This window comes from Ursus americanus, chromosome 28 (genome assembly GCF_024610735.1).
Source record: "Ursus americanus isolate L20-20 chromosome 28, mUrsAme1.1.p, whole genome shotgun sequence".
Lineage (NCBI taxonomy): Eukaryota > Metazoa > Chordata > Mammalia > Carnivora > Ursidae > Ursus > Ursus americanus.
This window is the reverse complement of record NC_142154.1, coordinates 9679404-9696339: the sequence shown is the minus strand read 5'-3', so window position 1 is coordinate 9696339 and position 16936 is coordinate 9679404. Positions and strand designations below refer to the sequence as shown.

General features: G+C 47.1%; 1 protein-coding gene across 2 annotated transcripts in view; it reads right to left on the bottom strand.

Moving 5' to 3' along the window:
* SV2B (synaptic vesicle glycoprotein 2B) overlaps window positions 1-16936 on the bottom strand; it is a 175172-nt gene that overhangs the window by 31626 nt on the left and 126610 nt on the right. For both annotated transcript variants that reach the window (XM_087856655.1, XM_045813145.2), the window contains exons 3-6: window positions 10236-10416; window positions 9774-9925; window positions 4684-4817; window positions 3272-3361 (exon numbers count right to left, since the gene is read on the bottom strand). In XM_087856655.1, coding sequence (XP_087712781.1) covers window positions 3272-3361; window positions 4684-4817; window positions 9774-9925; window positions 10236-10416 — 557 coding nt within the window. The remainder of the gene's footprint in view (window positions 1-3271; window positions 3362-4683; window positions 4818-9773; window positions 9926-10235; window positions 10417-16936) is intronic.

The following is a 16936-nucleotide window of genomic DNA, read 5'->3' as shown; positions in this document are numbered from 1 at the left end:
TAGGTAAGATATTTTTTAAAAAAGATTTATGTATTTTAGGGAGAGAGGGAGGGAGAGCGCATGCACGAGCAGGGGGAGGGGCAGAAGGAGAGGGCAGAGAGAGAATCCTCAAGAAGACTCCCCGCTGAGCACGGAACCTGATGCAGGGCTCAATCCCAGGACCTTGAGATCGTGACCTGAGCCGAAATTTAGAGTTGGCCACTTCACCCACTGAGCCACCCAGGTGCCGTACTACTTAAGATATTTTTAAAACACAGCAGGATAGGAGAAATCATGTCTCTGGCTTTCCTCGTGGAAATCAAAGAAATGGGGAATAAGGATAAGGTTATATATCTCAGCACTCCCCCTAAAGGGCCCCAGAAAGTATGGACTTGTCCAATATCAGCAGGTAGCCCCAATGCACAATCCTGACTCACCAAGACAGTGACTGTCAAGTCACCTCGTGTTTAAAGCAACCACTGAATTCGATAACTAACCATCATGTTAAGGAGATGGTTAGCCAAGTTAGCAAGGTCCATGCCTGCAGACTTATTCAGAGGAAAATGGAGGAGCACACTCAAAAAAATTCGGGGTTTCCATCACCCTCTCCTAGGAACTTTTGTCTAGGGAAAAAGGTTTTCATCCTACGAGCATCTCCATCACTCTCTTCAGCCATCTAAGAGTGTGAGGAGACAGGAAGAGATACAGAGATGAGGCTGGTAATCCACAGGGGAAAAAACAGCCCTTGGGTGTGGACAACAGACTCATTAACTCTGAGCACGAGGTCTAGGACGGCATGACTGTGCTCTTCTAAACCCTAAAAACAGTAGTTCTTACACTTTGGGGAGGGCTGGGTGCCCCTTTGAGAGTCTGATAAAAGCATCCATATTCTTCCTGAAATAGGAGGTGTGTGAGCACGCTGAGAGCCTCCTGGGCGTGTCCGACCATCTCCAGGTGTGTGTCCTTTGCAAATCTCCCTGCCTGGGCTCTGACACGGGAATGAACGCACAGGCCCTACAACAGAACTCTTGGCTGGAGCTGGGCTTCATGCTATCTAATACCCCCAGGGAGCCCATGAGCCCTCAATGCAGCCAAAAGAGGCCAGAGGGCAAGGTTGACATCAAGTCAGGAAGCATGGCAAAAATCATACTCGAAAGCATTAATATATCCACTCAAATGCAATGTTTTCCCTTTTGGTGCTCCTAGGGAAAATAGCATTCTATTCCCTGAGGATTTGGGAGTGGGTGTATTGACAACTTCAAGCAAAATTACTCTAATTTACAATTCACTAGGATACTTGTCTTTGATCGGGTCTAAATCAGATTATGGCCTGTGTTTACCCCAGCCTCGCAGAACATTTTACTGGGGACACCTGCCAGGTGGCAGATCAGAAGCCCGTGAGGCAGCCAGCCAATGGGATGGCCAAAACCTAGGGCTTCGTAAGGGAGGGAGATGTTTTCCTCGTCCCTCTCAGCATCCCAGGCTGGGTCTGAAAATTAAACTGACAAAGACAGATGAACAGGAGAAAAGCCCACACAGTCTATCAAATTTTAACGTGGGCAAGAGAGTCTTCCGAAGAGAATGAAGGCCTGAAGAAGTGACCAGAGCAGAAAGCTTTTATACTTTTGAGGCCATGACACAATTTAAGAAAAAATATGTCAACTTGTTTTTAAAGGTTTTATTTATTTATTTGACAGAGAGAGAGGGAGAACACAAGCAGGGGGAGCAGCAGAGGGAGGTGGAGAAGCAGACTCCCCGCTGAGCAGGGAGCCCGATCCATCCCAGGACCCTGGGTTCATGACCTGAGCCGAAGGCAGACGCTTAACTGACTGAGCCACCCAGGCGCCCCTGTGTCATAACATTTTTGAATAACGGTTAACATCTACGCAGCCCCTACTCCGAGGCACGTACGGAATTAGGTACTTTATTCAATCCTTACCATAACCGTATTTACGGGTATTATTATCCTTCTGTTCCCAATAAGGAAACTGAGGCAGAGGGAGTACGCTGCCTAAGGCCACACAGCTAGAAAGTATCAAAACTGGGATTTGGGCCCAGACTGTCAGGCTCCGGGTTGTGGGTTAGTAGACATGTGGCCCTGCCTGAGATTCAGGGCTTCTAAGCAACAGTTCACAAGGACAAGTGTGTTGTCCAGAATCCATGGCAGAGGCCAAAGTTGCAAAAGCAGTGAATCAGAGTAGGAGGGGGTTAACCCAGGAGGGCTTCCTTGTGGAAATGGATCTGAAGTCAGCCTGAAAGGGTGTTATGCAAAACAGGGACCCAGGGTAGGCATTCGTCCTTGGCCACAGAGAGTGCTTGGGGGAGCACGGATCCTGGTAACTAACAGGAAATCTTCGTGGAAATTACCACTCACTGGTTTTTCACTACGGAAACTAGCAAGAAACAAAATTCAGGCTAAGTGTCAGTGCTGGTAAGTGTGGAGGAGAGAAATGGCTACCCTGTTGCCTGTGGCACTGTGGATTGGCCCAACCCTATTGAAATGTAATCTGGCAATATAACTCAGAGCTATAAAAATATGAGAGCTTTTGGAGCCAGTCATTTTATTTGTAGGAGTCGATCCTGGAAAACAAACCGAGAACATGAAGGGGAAGGAACTATGTGTATGAGAAGAGGCTCACTGCGACAATGTTTACAGGAACAAGGTGATAAAACGGGGTAAATAAATTCCTAGCACCTGGGACAGGTGTAGGAAGACTGTGTCAACGTTCCCAACATTAATGTTGGTTGAAAGGATAATTATGAATATGTCACGAGACAACATACAGAAGGCTTATGAGTATTCTTTAAAAATATACAGATGGAGGAGCACCTGGCTGGCTCAGTGGGTTAAAGGTCCAGTTCTTGATTTCGGCTCAGGTCATGATCGCAGGGTCATGGGAATGACCCCACGTGCTGAGCGTGGAGCCTGCTTAAGATTCTCTCTCTCCCTCTGCCCCTCCCACCCTGCTCGCACACACTCTATCTCCAAAAAAAAAAAAAAAAGTAGATGTAAATATATGTACATATGCTTATCCCCATATGAACACAGCCAGTTTTTTCTTTCAGTGTTTTTTTTTTTTTGGACAATCAGCAGTAACAAGGATATCTATCAAGACGAACAAATAATTATGACACAGTACTAGGAATGTCAGGGCTGTTAGTCTCCCTTTGATACGTTTTCTTGGTCACATTAGTATACTATCATAATCATACAATAAAATTACTTTTTTTAGCAAGCCAACCAGTAAAGAGGGGAGGCCCCCTCTTGTAGGCACAGGTGCCGCACACTCACCGTGAACACCTTCTCGGGGGCCCCCTTCGCCCTCATGTTGGTGTCATGGACTTGCTTGAGAATCATCCAGGCTTCGTCATGTTTGCCCATCTGGTGAAAGCAAGGCAAAAGGCATAAGAAATCCATTCCTGACGAGGGGTGGAAACCCCATGCGTTCAGCCCTGAGTGTTAGACATGGATGCCACTGCCACCTAGGGCTGGGGAGGGACCGGGACAGGTCTCTGTCCCCAGCCCACCTTGGAACGATACTACGGTAGTGCCTCCGAGGTGTAAACATGGGCATTCTTACATTACCCACCATTCCCATTACACAGTACAACACGCCTAGTTGTAAGGTGGAGTGACTGCTGGGTGGGAGCCACGTGCCTCCCTGACCAGAGAAAGCAAAGAAGCAACATGTTACAGGTTGAATTGTGTCCCTGCAGCCCCGGGGACCTCAGAATATGACCCTATTTAGAAATAGGGTATCTGTCATTAAGATGAGGTCATACTGGAGTAGGGTGGGCCCCTAATCTAGTTCCACTGGTGTCCTTATGAGAAGCCAGCATGTGAATACAGAGACCCAGGAGGGGAGCGCGTGGGATGACCCGGGCAGGAAGTGTGGTGCAGCCACGAGCCGAGTGGAAAGTGCCAGCAAAGGACTGGAAGCTGGAAGAGGCAAGGGAGGACTCCCCTACAGACTTCAGAGGGAACGCGGCCCTGCGGACACCCTGATTTTGGACTTCCAGCCTCCAGAACGGTGACACGGTTTCTGTTACTTGAAGCCACTCAGCTTGTGACAGAATCCTTTATCACAGCAGCCCTAGAAAACGAATATACCAAAAGGGTAAATTTTGAGAGATCCCTGGTTGAAATAAAACTCCCTGCGGTGTCTGCCCCTGATAATGGGACACAACGGAATTTGACAAGGACGATCACTCTGTAGAAAGATCTAGAAGGAGACACATACATGGACTCAGAATTGGGGGTGTAGGAGCCTTCAAGTCTTCTCGCTCCTCTGCCAGCCCCTCCTGGTCTGACCCCTGCAACCACAAGCAGCCCCCCAAGTTGGAAGGACTCTACTCTCATGACACCAGGAGCCGCTTTCCTGGCGGGGAGGCCAGAGGTCCTGATGGGCTTGGGGGCGATGCGAGTTTTCCCACAGAGCTCACTGTAGCAACTTGAAACAACATCCCACAGCTTTGAAGAGCCTCTGGAGAGAGTGGGAGCTGGAAGCAGCCTCAGGAGGCCCCCCTGCCTCTGACAGTCTGTGAATCCAGGGTGTGCAGCCATCACAGATGACAATAAAGCCAGATGTAATGATGGGCCTGGCGGGCTGACACGGGGTGGTGGGCATCATGCAAGCAGGAGAGGAGGGGGGCTGAAGGGCTATCATCCTCACATAGGGTGGAGGTGGGGGCGTGCTGACTCACCTCCAGCAGGAACCTCGGGCTCTCTGGCATGAACCGCAGAGCCACCATGGACACGGTGCAGGGCAGTGCGCAGATAATGACAAACACTCGCCAGCTGTGGAAGTGGTAATTGGTGCCCATGCTGAAGCCCCAGCCTGGAAGAAGCAGTCAGAGGATTTCTGACATGACCTTAGAGTGACCTTAGAGTGCCCTGGCTCTCAAATGAGGGCACAAGCGCATCACCTGGGGAGCAGGTTAAATTGCAAACCCCTGATGGTCCCCAAAGTTTCTGATGCAGAAGTCTGGAACAGGTATTGGGAACGAGCATCTCAACAACCCCCCAGGGTTGGCCGGGCCCGTGGGAGGGGCCACCAACACAGTAACGATGTGGGAAAGCCAGGATCTGCACTCTGATCTACGTGACTATAAAGATCTAGGCTCTTCCCACTCTGCTACCCATTCTTTAAAAGAGAGACTTTTGAGACCCATGAGATGTTTGAAATGATATTTTGTAGATCCATAGATCTAAAATAAATGTATTTTAGAAATGCTTTCAAGAGGAGCCTGGGTGGCTCAGTCAGTTAAGCATCTGACTCTTAATTTTGGCTCAGGTCGTGATCTCAGGGTCGTGAGACTGAGCCCCACATCCGGCTCCACATTCAGTGGGGGTCTGCTTGACAGTCTCTCTCTCCCTCTCCTTCTGCCCCTCCCCCCGCCCGTGCTCTCTCTAAATAAATAAATAAATAAAAATAAAATCTTTTTAAAATAAATAAATAACCCAAGGTTATAAAATGGCTTGGTCTTCTCATACCACTCCAAGTACCTCTGAGGACAATGTCAACAGCATTTTTTTAAAAAGACAAAACTGTATAAATGAATATATTGATTTCTAAAGTTCAGAGCATAGTCATTATTGGGACATAAAATCTTTATTTCATTTACTATCTGCGAAGAACAATAGGGTGAAGGACAATAAAATAAACTCTGTCCCTGTGTAACCATATGCCAAGTGGCCAACCGCAGGGGTGGTCAGCGAATGTCTTGAATGCTCTACGACTCCCCTTGTATTTCGACTCTTTCTTTTTTTTTTTATGATTTTTATTTATTTATTTGACAGAGAGAGAGAGCCAGCGAGAGAGAGAACAGAAGCAGGGGGAGTGGGAGAGGAAGAAGCAGGCTCCCAGCGGAACAGGGAGCCCAATGTGGGACTCGATCCCAGGACCCTGGGATCACGCCCCGAGCCGAAGGCAGACGCTTAACAACTGAGCCACCCAGGCGCCCCTCGACTCCTTCTATTTGACCTTGATTCTTACCCCATTGTGCTTCAACTCGCTTTACTTGCCCTGCTGTTTCTGCTGATATTTCCTAGTCTGTGCAACTAAAGGACTCGCCAGAGGGAATCCCAGGTGGGGAAACGTGGGACTGAAGCTGCTGGGACACATGTGGCCACACGGTACACACATCATCCAACTTTCTCAACCAGCATCAAATCTCTTTTTGCACAGCATGCTCTCCCTGGGGTGGGTTGGTTTTCATTTTAATTAAAATTAAATGGGTTGCACATTTCCTTTCTCCTGACAGCAACGCTAGAAAGAGGAAGATAAAGGAAGGTAAAACCATAATATTTACACATTTTGCCGCTCGTGTCCAAAAGCTACTCTGGAATAATTAGAAGTCAAGTTGATCAAACTACAGAGCAGTCAAACTCAGGGGGATAATAAAGGAGAGCAGAAGCGGGGACATTTATAAAGTATTCTGCCCCAGACAAATTTTTTTCTTTACAATAATATGTGTAAATTATCCCAAATACGTTATTCCCTCATGCCTCTGTGGTTTTATGGTGATTTTAGTTATCTGCATTTATCGCATTCATTAAGCAGATCTTCGGGACCTTAAATTAAATAAAATTAAACAGTGAACTGCTTCCAAATATAAGGAACAACTATTAATTTGGAGACAGGGGTGGTTCTGCTCACTGATCTTTTAGCTTGCCCTACTTTTCTCTACCAGGATTTCACAAACAGCTGGTGTGCTGACTACAATGGGAATTAATCTCCCATAATATATCCATTTTTTTTCTGGGCTGTGACCATGAGTTCCCAGGAAAACATTCTGAGTTTTATAATTTTCTTTCTCAATGACTCAGTCACCCAAATTCCTGGTGCCAAGACCTCCCATCATTTCATTCCTACAAAAGCAATTAAATGGGTTGCACAAGCCATACAGAAACATCGGTGTCCTCTCTACAGTTACCCTGGCATTTGTCCCTGCTGGTGGAGGGGTGTGAGAGGATTAGTGTCTTGGGCACATTGAGAAATATCATCAAATGTCTGGTTCACTCTGGACAAAACATCTGGTCCTGGTAAAATGAGGCTTAAAGTAAATAATCACTCCTGTTACACTGTGATTCTAGCCTACCATGGTTCTTGGGTGGGTCCTCCCTCCCCGCCCAGCTAATCACCCAAGAGCCTTGGCTCTTAAGAAGGGACATACAAGTCACAGATTTCATACAAGCACGCAAACAGGAAAAACATCCTGTCTGGGGTAAAATATTGAATCACAAGCCCTGATGGCAGCCAGCAGCAGTCAGCCAGCAGCCACGCGGCCCCTCTGCCATGGGCATCCCATTCAGTCTTGGTCAACGCACTCCCAATCTGAATCTTTGTTCACTTGCTTAGCAACCATACCCCCAGACGTGTGTGTGTGCTTGTGCGTATAAAGCAAAGTGAAAAAGTGACGCAGCACGTAGTGACCACCGTTGGTGCGCTCCGCACCCTGCGTTCTCCACTGTATGGCAGACACGTGGTCTCCGTGGGACTGACCCCGCCCCTCCAAGTATCTGGAAACCAATCAGAACCTAGCATCCTCTGGGGTATCGTGATTGGCTGAGGTGGACACATGACCTAAGCTGAGCCAGTGGGAGGCTCCCTGGTCACGTGTGCGAGTAAGCTTTCCTTGGGGAATAAGCAATCTGCAAATAGGGGGCTGATGTTGATGCCGTGGGGAAGGGAGCTAGCTAGAGTAAAAGAATTGTTTTAAACGTGTTCTCAGCACACCCCTTTGCATCCTAGGAATTACTGAACACGAGGGCTGGCACGATTTCTACAGTCTGCTCTTTTTGCGTCCCTCCATCTCCGCTTTATAGGTGAAGGAACCACACCAGACAAGATGGAATGACTTGCTCCCAATCACACAGCACTGCTATTCTGACTCAGTCTTTATTAAGATTTTGTTTGTTCCCCACACCCCAAAAATATTTTTTACTCAATTTAAATGTGGAAATAGTTTCTTAGTACTCACACGTTTGGACCAGTTAACAGTTGTAAATAATACATTAAGAATTGGGGGGGGGGGGGGTAAGCGATTCCTCTGACCCATATAACCAACAGCACAGTACATGGAATGTTCTGTGTGTGTAAAGTGTGCCTTCGGATGAAGGGCAGAGTGTAGAAATGATGTTAGGAGTAATATGATTTTGTATCTGAAATGATGGAGAACTGCTTTTGGTGACAGAATTATCTGGAAAACTCTTCAGCTATTTATTTCATTATTCCTGTTCATATTTCCACTCTGTTACTTATACAAAAACCCAGTGGGGGGCGCCTAGGTGGCTCAGTTGGTTGGGCGACTGCCTTCGGCTGGGGTCATGATCCCAGAGTCCAGGGATCGAGTCCCGCATCGGGCTCCCTGCTCAGCAGGGAGTCTGCTTCTCCCTCTGACCCTCTCCCCTCTCATGCTCTCTCTCACTCTTTCTCTTTCAAATAAATAAATAAAATCTTAAAACAAAAACAAAAACCAGTGGGTTCTCAAAGACCAGATAGGGCAAAGATTACTTGTTCCCAAATCCATTTCCTCTACTTTCTCGGCTCACAGCAAGATTACATTGCCAAGTGTCCTTGACAGTAGGGGTGATCATATTACAGATTTGGGGCCAGTGGAGAGGACACCATCCACCGCCCAGCCTGCTCTTCAAAACCTCCCACGTACAACTGCCTATGCTCCTTCCCCAAGCAGACTTCAAACCACATGTGGAAGACAGTGGAACCAAGTAGAGGAAGGAATCTGAGCCCCAGGATCACCGATGGAGCAAAGCCACCTGCAGATAGGAAACATTCACCATACTTTACAGGGGGGGAAACTTTCATTGTGTTAAACCACTGAGATTTCAGGGTTTATCAGATGACCAGAATAATGCATCCGGCCTCACATTAACTAACAGAGTAGGCATTGTCTCCACCAAAGCTTCTTCTTAAAGAGATGTACATGGAGCTTCCATTACCTTAGAATACACGAACAAGGAGTTCAATGGGTAGAGAAGTGTTGGTTAGCTTCAGGGCACTTGTCTGCTTACCTTAGAGGTCTGCGGATTCTGAATGATGACAAAGGCTACGCCCATAATCGTTGGTTTACCGAAAAAAATTTTGAAGGATGCTGATAGCATTTATTGCCCAGGATGCTCAAAAGATATAATCAAATTCGAAACTGCTGCCTTCTCCCTACTTTACTCTTAACAAAACCACTTGTGAAAGTAAATGTTGCCAGGTCTCTGTCCAGAGAATCCGGTTTTTGCAATTACCCAGGATAATAAAATTGTCCCGGCTGAATCCAAGACCTTGTCTGTAAGGGCTCCTCCATTTCTGCAGCCAAACAAGAGTGACAGCAGGCACTAGAGTGGAAAGTGTACAAGGGTTCTTTCTGCAAGGGGGCAGGGGACAGGCAGAGCATCAAGATTCAAGGTCATGCCAGGGACGTGACCTTGGCCAAGTCATCAACTTCTCTTGGCTTCTGTTACATCATCTATTAAATGGAGTCACCGAAGCCTAACTGCCTAACTTGCTTGGGAGAGGAGGGCTGGGGAGATAAAGATTGCCATTCTTTCAAATAAAAAGAAGAAAAGAAGAAAGGGATGGAGAGGGAGGGAGGCAGGAAGGACAGATGGTATTATTTCCAGAAAGACATGTGTATTGAAATTAGCTAGGTGTCTCCAGTGTTGGAAGTGTTATTGAAAGAACAAAGTCATATAAGAACTAAGGTCAAGGACAGGAAACATTGTTGGAGGCAGGTGCCATAGTAACAACGGCGCCTGGGCTATTTGAAGGCGGTGCACTCACCGTAGTGTGGAATGATGCTCCAGGCCATGGCAGACGCGTAGATGCCCCCTGTCATCCAGAAGATGCCCAGCCAACTGAGGTGTTCTCCTCGCTTCTCCCGAGATAAGAATTCAGAAAAATAGGCAAAAACAATGGGCAGAGCACCCCCAATCCTGCATAAAGAAAATGCCAAATAGAAATAATCAAGTCATACATTAAAAATGGTCATAGGTCATAACAGAAGCCTAGTTACCTTATGCCCCACCCTTGTGAATTTGAAAGACTGGCCAAGCCAGTGTCAGGTTATTTGACCTTATACATGGACTTCACAACCCTTTCTAAGGTTCAACTCTAATATAATATCTTTGAAGTCAAACACAAATCTTGGTCCAAGGTTTTCTGGGGGTACCACTCAGAGCTAGAGTAGCAGGATGGATGAAATACTGGTATACAAGGGTCCAGCAAAGCCTTGCATATACGTACCCTATGCCTGAGAGGAGTCGGCAGAAGAGAAAGGCTCCATAACCCTGCACGAAGGAGGAGAGAGAAGCGAAGGAGGCATTGAGGGCCAGAGACATGCTAAGGACTCTCTTCCTTCCCAGCTTATCAGCCAGGCCCCCCAGGACGAAGGCTCCGGCCATCATTCCTAGGTAGACTATGAGCCCTGCAAGGGTGGGGGAGAAAAAGAAGGGAGGGTAGAAAGAAGAGACAAGACATTAGAACCCATGCAATGTGCTAGAAAATCTGATGCCAGTTTTTATGCATTCTAGAAATTCCATGTCACAGACATAAAAGGTGGGCTCTAACAGATGTTTGTGGCAAATTAGAAGTGCTGTACAAATTCAAATTCTTAAGAATGCTATTCAAAAGAATAGCCTCACAGATTGACACGTATGTGCGCATACTAAAATAGACCAACCATAACTCAGTCTGATGTACCTTTCTTGGAGATGGCTCTTTTAGAGGCATAATCGGCAGAAGGCAGTGCTGTCATTTTATTTTTAAGCAAAAGAAGAGTGTTTGTGTTATAAAAATCCTTACCTGCAGGGGTAGGTTTAAAGAGAGAATTTCCAGGAAAAAGGGCCAAAAGGGTGTAAGGAACATGGGAAGGAAGAAAAAGGTACAAGCGTCACACAGCAATTACCAATAAGCCTGGCTATTTTATTAACCCCCAAAAAAGACCTTCTCCACGCCACAACCGACGTTCAGCTTCCTTAGGGGAATGAGGAAGAGACTAGCAATGAGCCATCCTTTCTTTAACATGTGTAACTTGTACTTGCCTTCTAATAATAAGATCCGTTAATTTATCATATAAATATATTGTTGACATGTTGACGGTGTCAGCATCCTCACAGACGTGGCCCATCTCCAGAAGCACATGGGTAACTCCTTCCTGCTAAATATTGAGCGCTTACTAATTATCAACGATGACGCTGAGTCCATACGTGATTTACTCTACCTGCGAAGGAAACTTCGCAGACCACCCTTCACGAGGAGAAAATAACTGAATACAAATTATGGAAGGATCCTTTCGCCCAGCCTTAACTGTAAGTCAAACGATGCACACAAATTGTCTTTCACAGAAAGGAAGCCTCTGGACCTGCTGGTGCTTTATTTATGCAGATGTGTGCCAGGAGGGGCCGACCCAAAGCAAAGAGCTTCAGTTAGCTGGTGAATCAATGTGAAGGCTGGCCCCCACAAGGAAAGATTTGACTATGCTCTGTTTTATCTTCCCCATGACAGAGTTCCTTCTTTTATCATCTTATGCTATGAGATGAAAAGAAATGATAACTTTGGGTTGTCAACGGTTTTCACAAAGATTTTCTTCACTCACCTGGGTTGTAACTCTTAGCCTTTACGTAGCTCAAAGCCATGAAAGATGCTATTTCCTTTTACATTCCTGTCTATGCTGTTACTTCATGGAATATGTCTCTGAGTCTACAAAGTATCTATTAAATGTCTGTCACTAGATAAGCACTCTTGTAGTTACTGGGAATACAGTGGGGTCCAAACACATGAAAATCCTTGCCTTCACGGAGCTTACATTCCAGTTGGGGAAAAGAGATAATAAACAAATGAGTAAAATATACAGTTAGTGGGTGACTGATAAGAGTTTTAGAAAAAAATAATACGAAGGAGGGAAATAGGGAGACGAGACCCAGGGTGGGAGGAGCCCTCACTGAGATGGGACATTTGGGCAAAGACCTGAAAAAAGTCAGCCATGGGGATGTCTAGGGAAAATTGCTGAGCTCCTGGTTCTGCCATTTCTCTGCATCCTTTGAGGACCCACGGAGAAGTCATGGAGTGAGGATACCCCCCTCTCCCTATTTCACCAGTTTCCCAGTCCACAGCTCAGAAAATGTAGTGAGCAATTTCCCACTAATATTAGGTCACCAACACTTGTGTTTCAGAAAATGAGTCAAGACTTGCAAACACCACTCATAGTCTGTGTCATGCTGTGTTGTAATGATGTGTGGGTCCGTGTGCTCTGTTAGACTATGAGTTTATCTGCTATCCAGCCCTGACCAACCAAGCATCCTCAACATCTGGTTCCCTGCAGACTTAATCATGCTCAGTTCTTAGCTGTTGTGAGTCGTGTCCAGCAGGACTGCCTTACTCACTGATGGGGGCTTAAAACCATTTTCTGCTCCCATGACCCATCCCCACCACGTAAGCCTGAGTAAGAGTCAGGCTGCAGCCTCCCTGTTACTTTTACCTGGTGGTTCCAGCCCACATGACTGGCTTTGTGCCTGGTCCTGAGATCCTCATCCCCATGCTAGTTTCCAATTAGCATCTGATACCCCAACCAATTGGAAAAGACCTAGACTCTGTCCATGCCTAACCAAGTCCTCCCCAGGAAAGAATTGGATTCTACTTCCTCTGACTTAGGTAACCCACGGAACATGATGGCCATGGTCAGCAGCCCCATATCTGAGATGCCCTGCCCTTCTGCCCCCTTTCAGGTAGACCATGGGGATGTCACCACCAGCCCAACACAAAGTAGCGTTTTACACAAGCCTTTGTACTTGGTAATTTAGACTTCTAGACCAGAGCAGAGAGGAAACATCTTTTTCCAAGTTAGGTCTGTTCAGTTTCCAAACTTTGTTGGCCTCAACTAAACTCCTTGTGAAGAATTTCCAGTACCCCATTCGGCCGACAAATACCTTGTGGTACTCTCATGATACATGGTCAATAATGTTTGGAATAAAGAAACAGATGTTGAAAGGAAGAAAGGAAGAGAGGGAGAGAGTCCTGCCCAAATTGCAAAGTAAGTGCTATGGGTGCTTTCAGCCAGGAAGTGGTACAACAACAGATCATGAGAGCATAAGATCTCACATCACAGCACCGAGGTAGCAAACACAGAGTGAGCACTCCCCACTGGCCTGACTCCACGCGAAGCTTTTCACGGGCATCGTTGGTCCCATTGAATGCTCGCAACAACGCCGTAGATACCATTTGTGCCCCTGCTTTATAAAGGAGGGAACTGATTCACAGAGAGGCAAAGTAGTTCTCCAAAGTCATACAACTAGTGGAAGTACCAAGATTTTGATCTGGGAATTCCAACCGCAGAGTGGTGCTTTAACTACTATGCTTTCCTGTTCTTTATAGATAAGCATCAGACAGATCTCTTCGCTCTATATTCGTTTATTCTTTCCTTGTTTGCTCATCCCCAGAACTGCTTGCTAAGTGGGGCATGGTGCCTTCCTTTCAGGGAGATAAACAATACATTATACGATTATCTCCTGGTGAGAAAGAATGTTCCAATAAAGGCATATGCCGGCTATTATACAAACACAGAGGAGCACAGCCTCGACGCACCTCACTCAATGTGGGAAGACTTCCAAAAGAAAGTCATTGAGCTGTGGGTGAAGGACAAAGAGAAGTTATTCAGGTTTCCCTCTTGGCGGTTGGGGGAGTGCATCACAGGCAGTGAGAGGCAGCTCGTGCAAAAGACAGGGAGGCAAAAAGAACACCTGCTATGTTCGGGCGACGGTGCCCAAGCAGTTCAGTGTGAGTAGAGCAGAGAGCACGTGGGGGAACCTGGTGAGGGATTGGGGTGAGGGGGGAGAGCAAAAACCACATCAGAAATGGCTCATGGGTGTGTGTGTGTGTGTGCGTGTGCACGCGCGTGCATGCATGTGTGCGTGCATGAGAGAGAATACGTATGCATTTTCAGATGCACGCGCACGTAGTTATGTATGTGCACGTGGCTGTTTGCATCATGTGTGTGGGCCTATAAACTGGGAGGAAGGGAGACGAGAAATCAGAGGCGTGGTCAGGAGATTTGCTGAGAACCGGTCTGCACACTCCTTACCCTGTTCCCACGCTGGAGAAAAACACTAGCAGCCAATTAAAGCTTATTTTCCTTTTCTCAATAGAGCTATCTCCAGCACTTCTCAAACATTACCGTGCACACACAAATCATGGGAGGATCTCATTAAAATCAGATTTTGATTCAGTAATCATGCTCAGTTCTTAGCTGTTGTGAGTCGTGTCCAGCAGGACTGCCTTACTCACTGATGGGGGCTTAAAACCATTTTCTGCTCCCATGACCCATCCCCACCACGTAAGCCTGAGTAAGAGTCAGGCTGCAGCCTCCCTGTTACTGAGGCCTGAGAGTCTGCATTTTTTTTTTTTTAAATTAAGAGGGAGAGTGTGTGTGCCAGCCAGGGTGGGGGGCGGTGCAGAGGGAGAGGGAGAAAGAGATTCTTAAGCAGGCTCCATGCCAGTGTGGAGCCCGACGCGGGGCTTGATCTCACGACGCTGAGATCATAACCTGAGCCAAAATCAGGAGTCAGACGCTCAACCAACCGAGCCACCCAAGCTCCCCTAAGATTCTGAAATTTTTTTTAAGATTTTATTTATTTATTTGAGAGACAAGGAGCTCAAGCGAGAGAGAGCATGAGCCAGGGAGAGGGGCAGAGGGAGAGGGAGAAGCAGACTCCCCACTGAGCAGGGAGCCTTAGGTGGTACTGGATCCCAAGACCTCGGGATCATGACTTGAGCCAAAGGCTGACGCATAACGACTGAGCCACCCAGGCGCCCCCGCCCCAAGATTCTGCCTTTCTAACAAGACTAGCGTTGCTGATCCCTCGACCTCACTCTGAGCAGTGGGAGGCCAGAGCACACCCACCCTCCCGGAAACACAGCGATGGGAAGTGATGAGAATCCCGGCCTCAGCACCCCAATATCGCCTTCGCTGGTTGTGAGATTGCGGAGGAAATTCTTGCGCGCTCTAAGGGCCTTACCACCACATGTGTAAACTGATTACTAGATAATTTCCAGGCTGCCTTCCTATTCATTTGTCTCTTAAAAATATACATCATGAACGATGAAGTTGTGTAGATTTCCAGGAAGCACCTGTTCAGATTTAAAAAATAAACCCAGACACACATGTTCAATTAAACTATCATAAATGCCACACGAGACGTCTATGGGCCATACGTGGCCAGTGGCCAAAAGCAGCTCCTAGACCACCAACGTGCAATCTCAACCAAGAACATTCTGTCGGTTATTAAACTACCGTCACTCAGCCCCGAAGCCACCCGTTCGCCCCGATTTTGTCCACCAACACCTGCGCATTGCGGGCCAGGCACTGCTAGGCCCTGCCAATAGAGGGCGCTAGAGAGCTAGAGGCTGAAAGGCTGGCGCAAGAAGGAGGGACCTGTGCTCTTTGTTCCTAAGAATTCCACCCCAGCCTGGTTCCCCAGGCAGCAGCAGTGCCGTGCCGTGCCGCAGGGGAGCAGCCGGATCCAATTAGCAGAAGCAGCCACATCCTGCCCTCCCCTCCGCTCCCGCACCAACACCAGCCAGCGAGGGTCCCCTCTCTAGAGATCTGAGTTACAGCTCTGTGAGCTCCCTTCTCTGAGCTTTTGAGGTGTACTAATTCCATTCTCTTCCCTTGATTCCCCCAGTCCCAGGCTGGCAGTTGCCTTCACTATCTCAATATACTTTATAAACACATTTCACTCACCCCGCTCATAATTTTTTATATTACATTCTCTCTGTTCCAATAACTGGTATGAGTTGTGTCTCCCGACTATGCCCTGACCGAGGCAGACACATCAGCAAACCGATGCAGAATAGAGATTCAATATTGAATTTCACTCCTTTGCTTTCCTAGCTGAGGATGCTGAGCCCCAGATCAGGTCAGAGACTCTCCTAGAAGTTCCCTGCTGGCTCAGGCCCTGCTGGCACTGTGCTTCTGGTCTCCTGGCTCTGAGCCTGGTGCTTTTGAGACTCACTATCCAAGGCAGAGGAAGAACTAGAAAGAATAAGAAGAGCTTTTCCAAATGCCGTTGCAGGGGATCAGAATATGCTGCCCCCAAAACGTGCCGCTTTGGTCTAAGGATTATTTTGAGCTGGAGACGGGGGAGAAACAGCAGACTCCAAGAGAGAGCGCTCTGCCCTCCTGCACATTTGCCTAAGAGCAGGCTTAGGCTTTTAATCACCAAGGGCGCTGAGCAGGCCAGAGACCGCACCGAGAGGGATCAACAGAACAATCCTTCCTAAAACAACCTTGTCTTCTGTAAGTTTGCCCCACTTGCCACCCAGGGAAGCCTATAACCCTTTTCCTTTGTCTTGTTCCTTCTCTACAAAGGTATTGTTCTTTGTGAAGTTACTATCTAAGACCCAAGTCCTCACCAGCCCTTTGAATGACTCCCGGAGTCTGTGCATTGCACGTGCTAATAAACTGTTTTTCTCTTGCTAATCTGTCTTTTGTCAGTTTAATTCACAGGCCTGCAGCCTGGGAGGGCTGAGGGAAGTTTTTCCTCCATTGCTCTCGTTGGCAGGCTCTGACAAGGAAGAACGGAGGCAAGAAGGGCCAATCCACAGAGAAGAGAAATATAAAATTAACAATGCCTCTGAAATGGCCGTGCTATTAAACTCCTTTGAAATCTGTCTTTAGCAGAGGAAATTAAGACAATAAATTTGGGAAATTGAAATGCAATGGAGTTATCAAAAATTACTTTAGCACAAAGCAGATAAAGCTGGAAACTATCATCCTTCAGTTCCACCCCACAAGCTCAGCGGCATATTAAGGAAATGCCCCCAAATACATGAGCTTTGTAAGGAAATTAAAAACTAAAACTTCTACTTGCAGGGTAGAGGGGATGGGGGTGAAAGGAGGTGGATGTGGGAGGGTGAGAAAGACTTTTAATCAGTGATAACACCACAGAGGA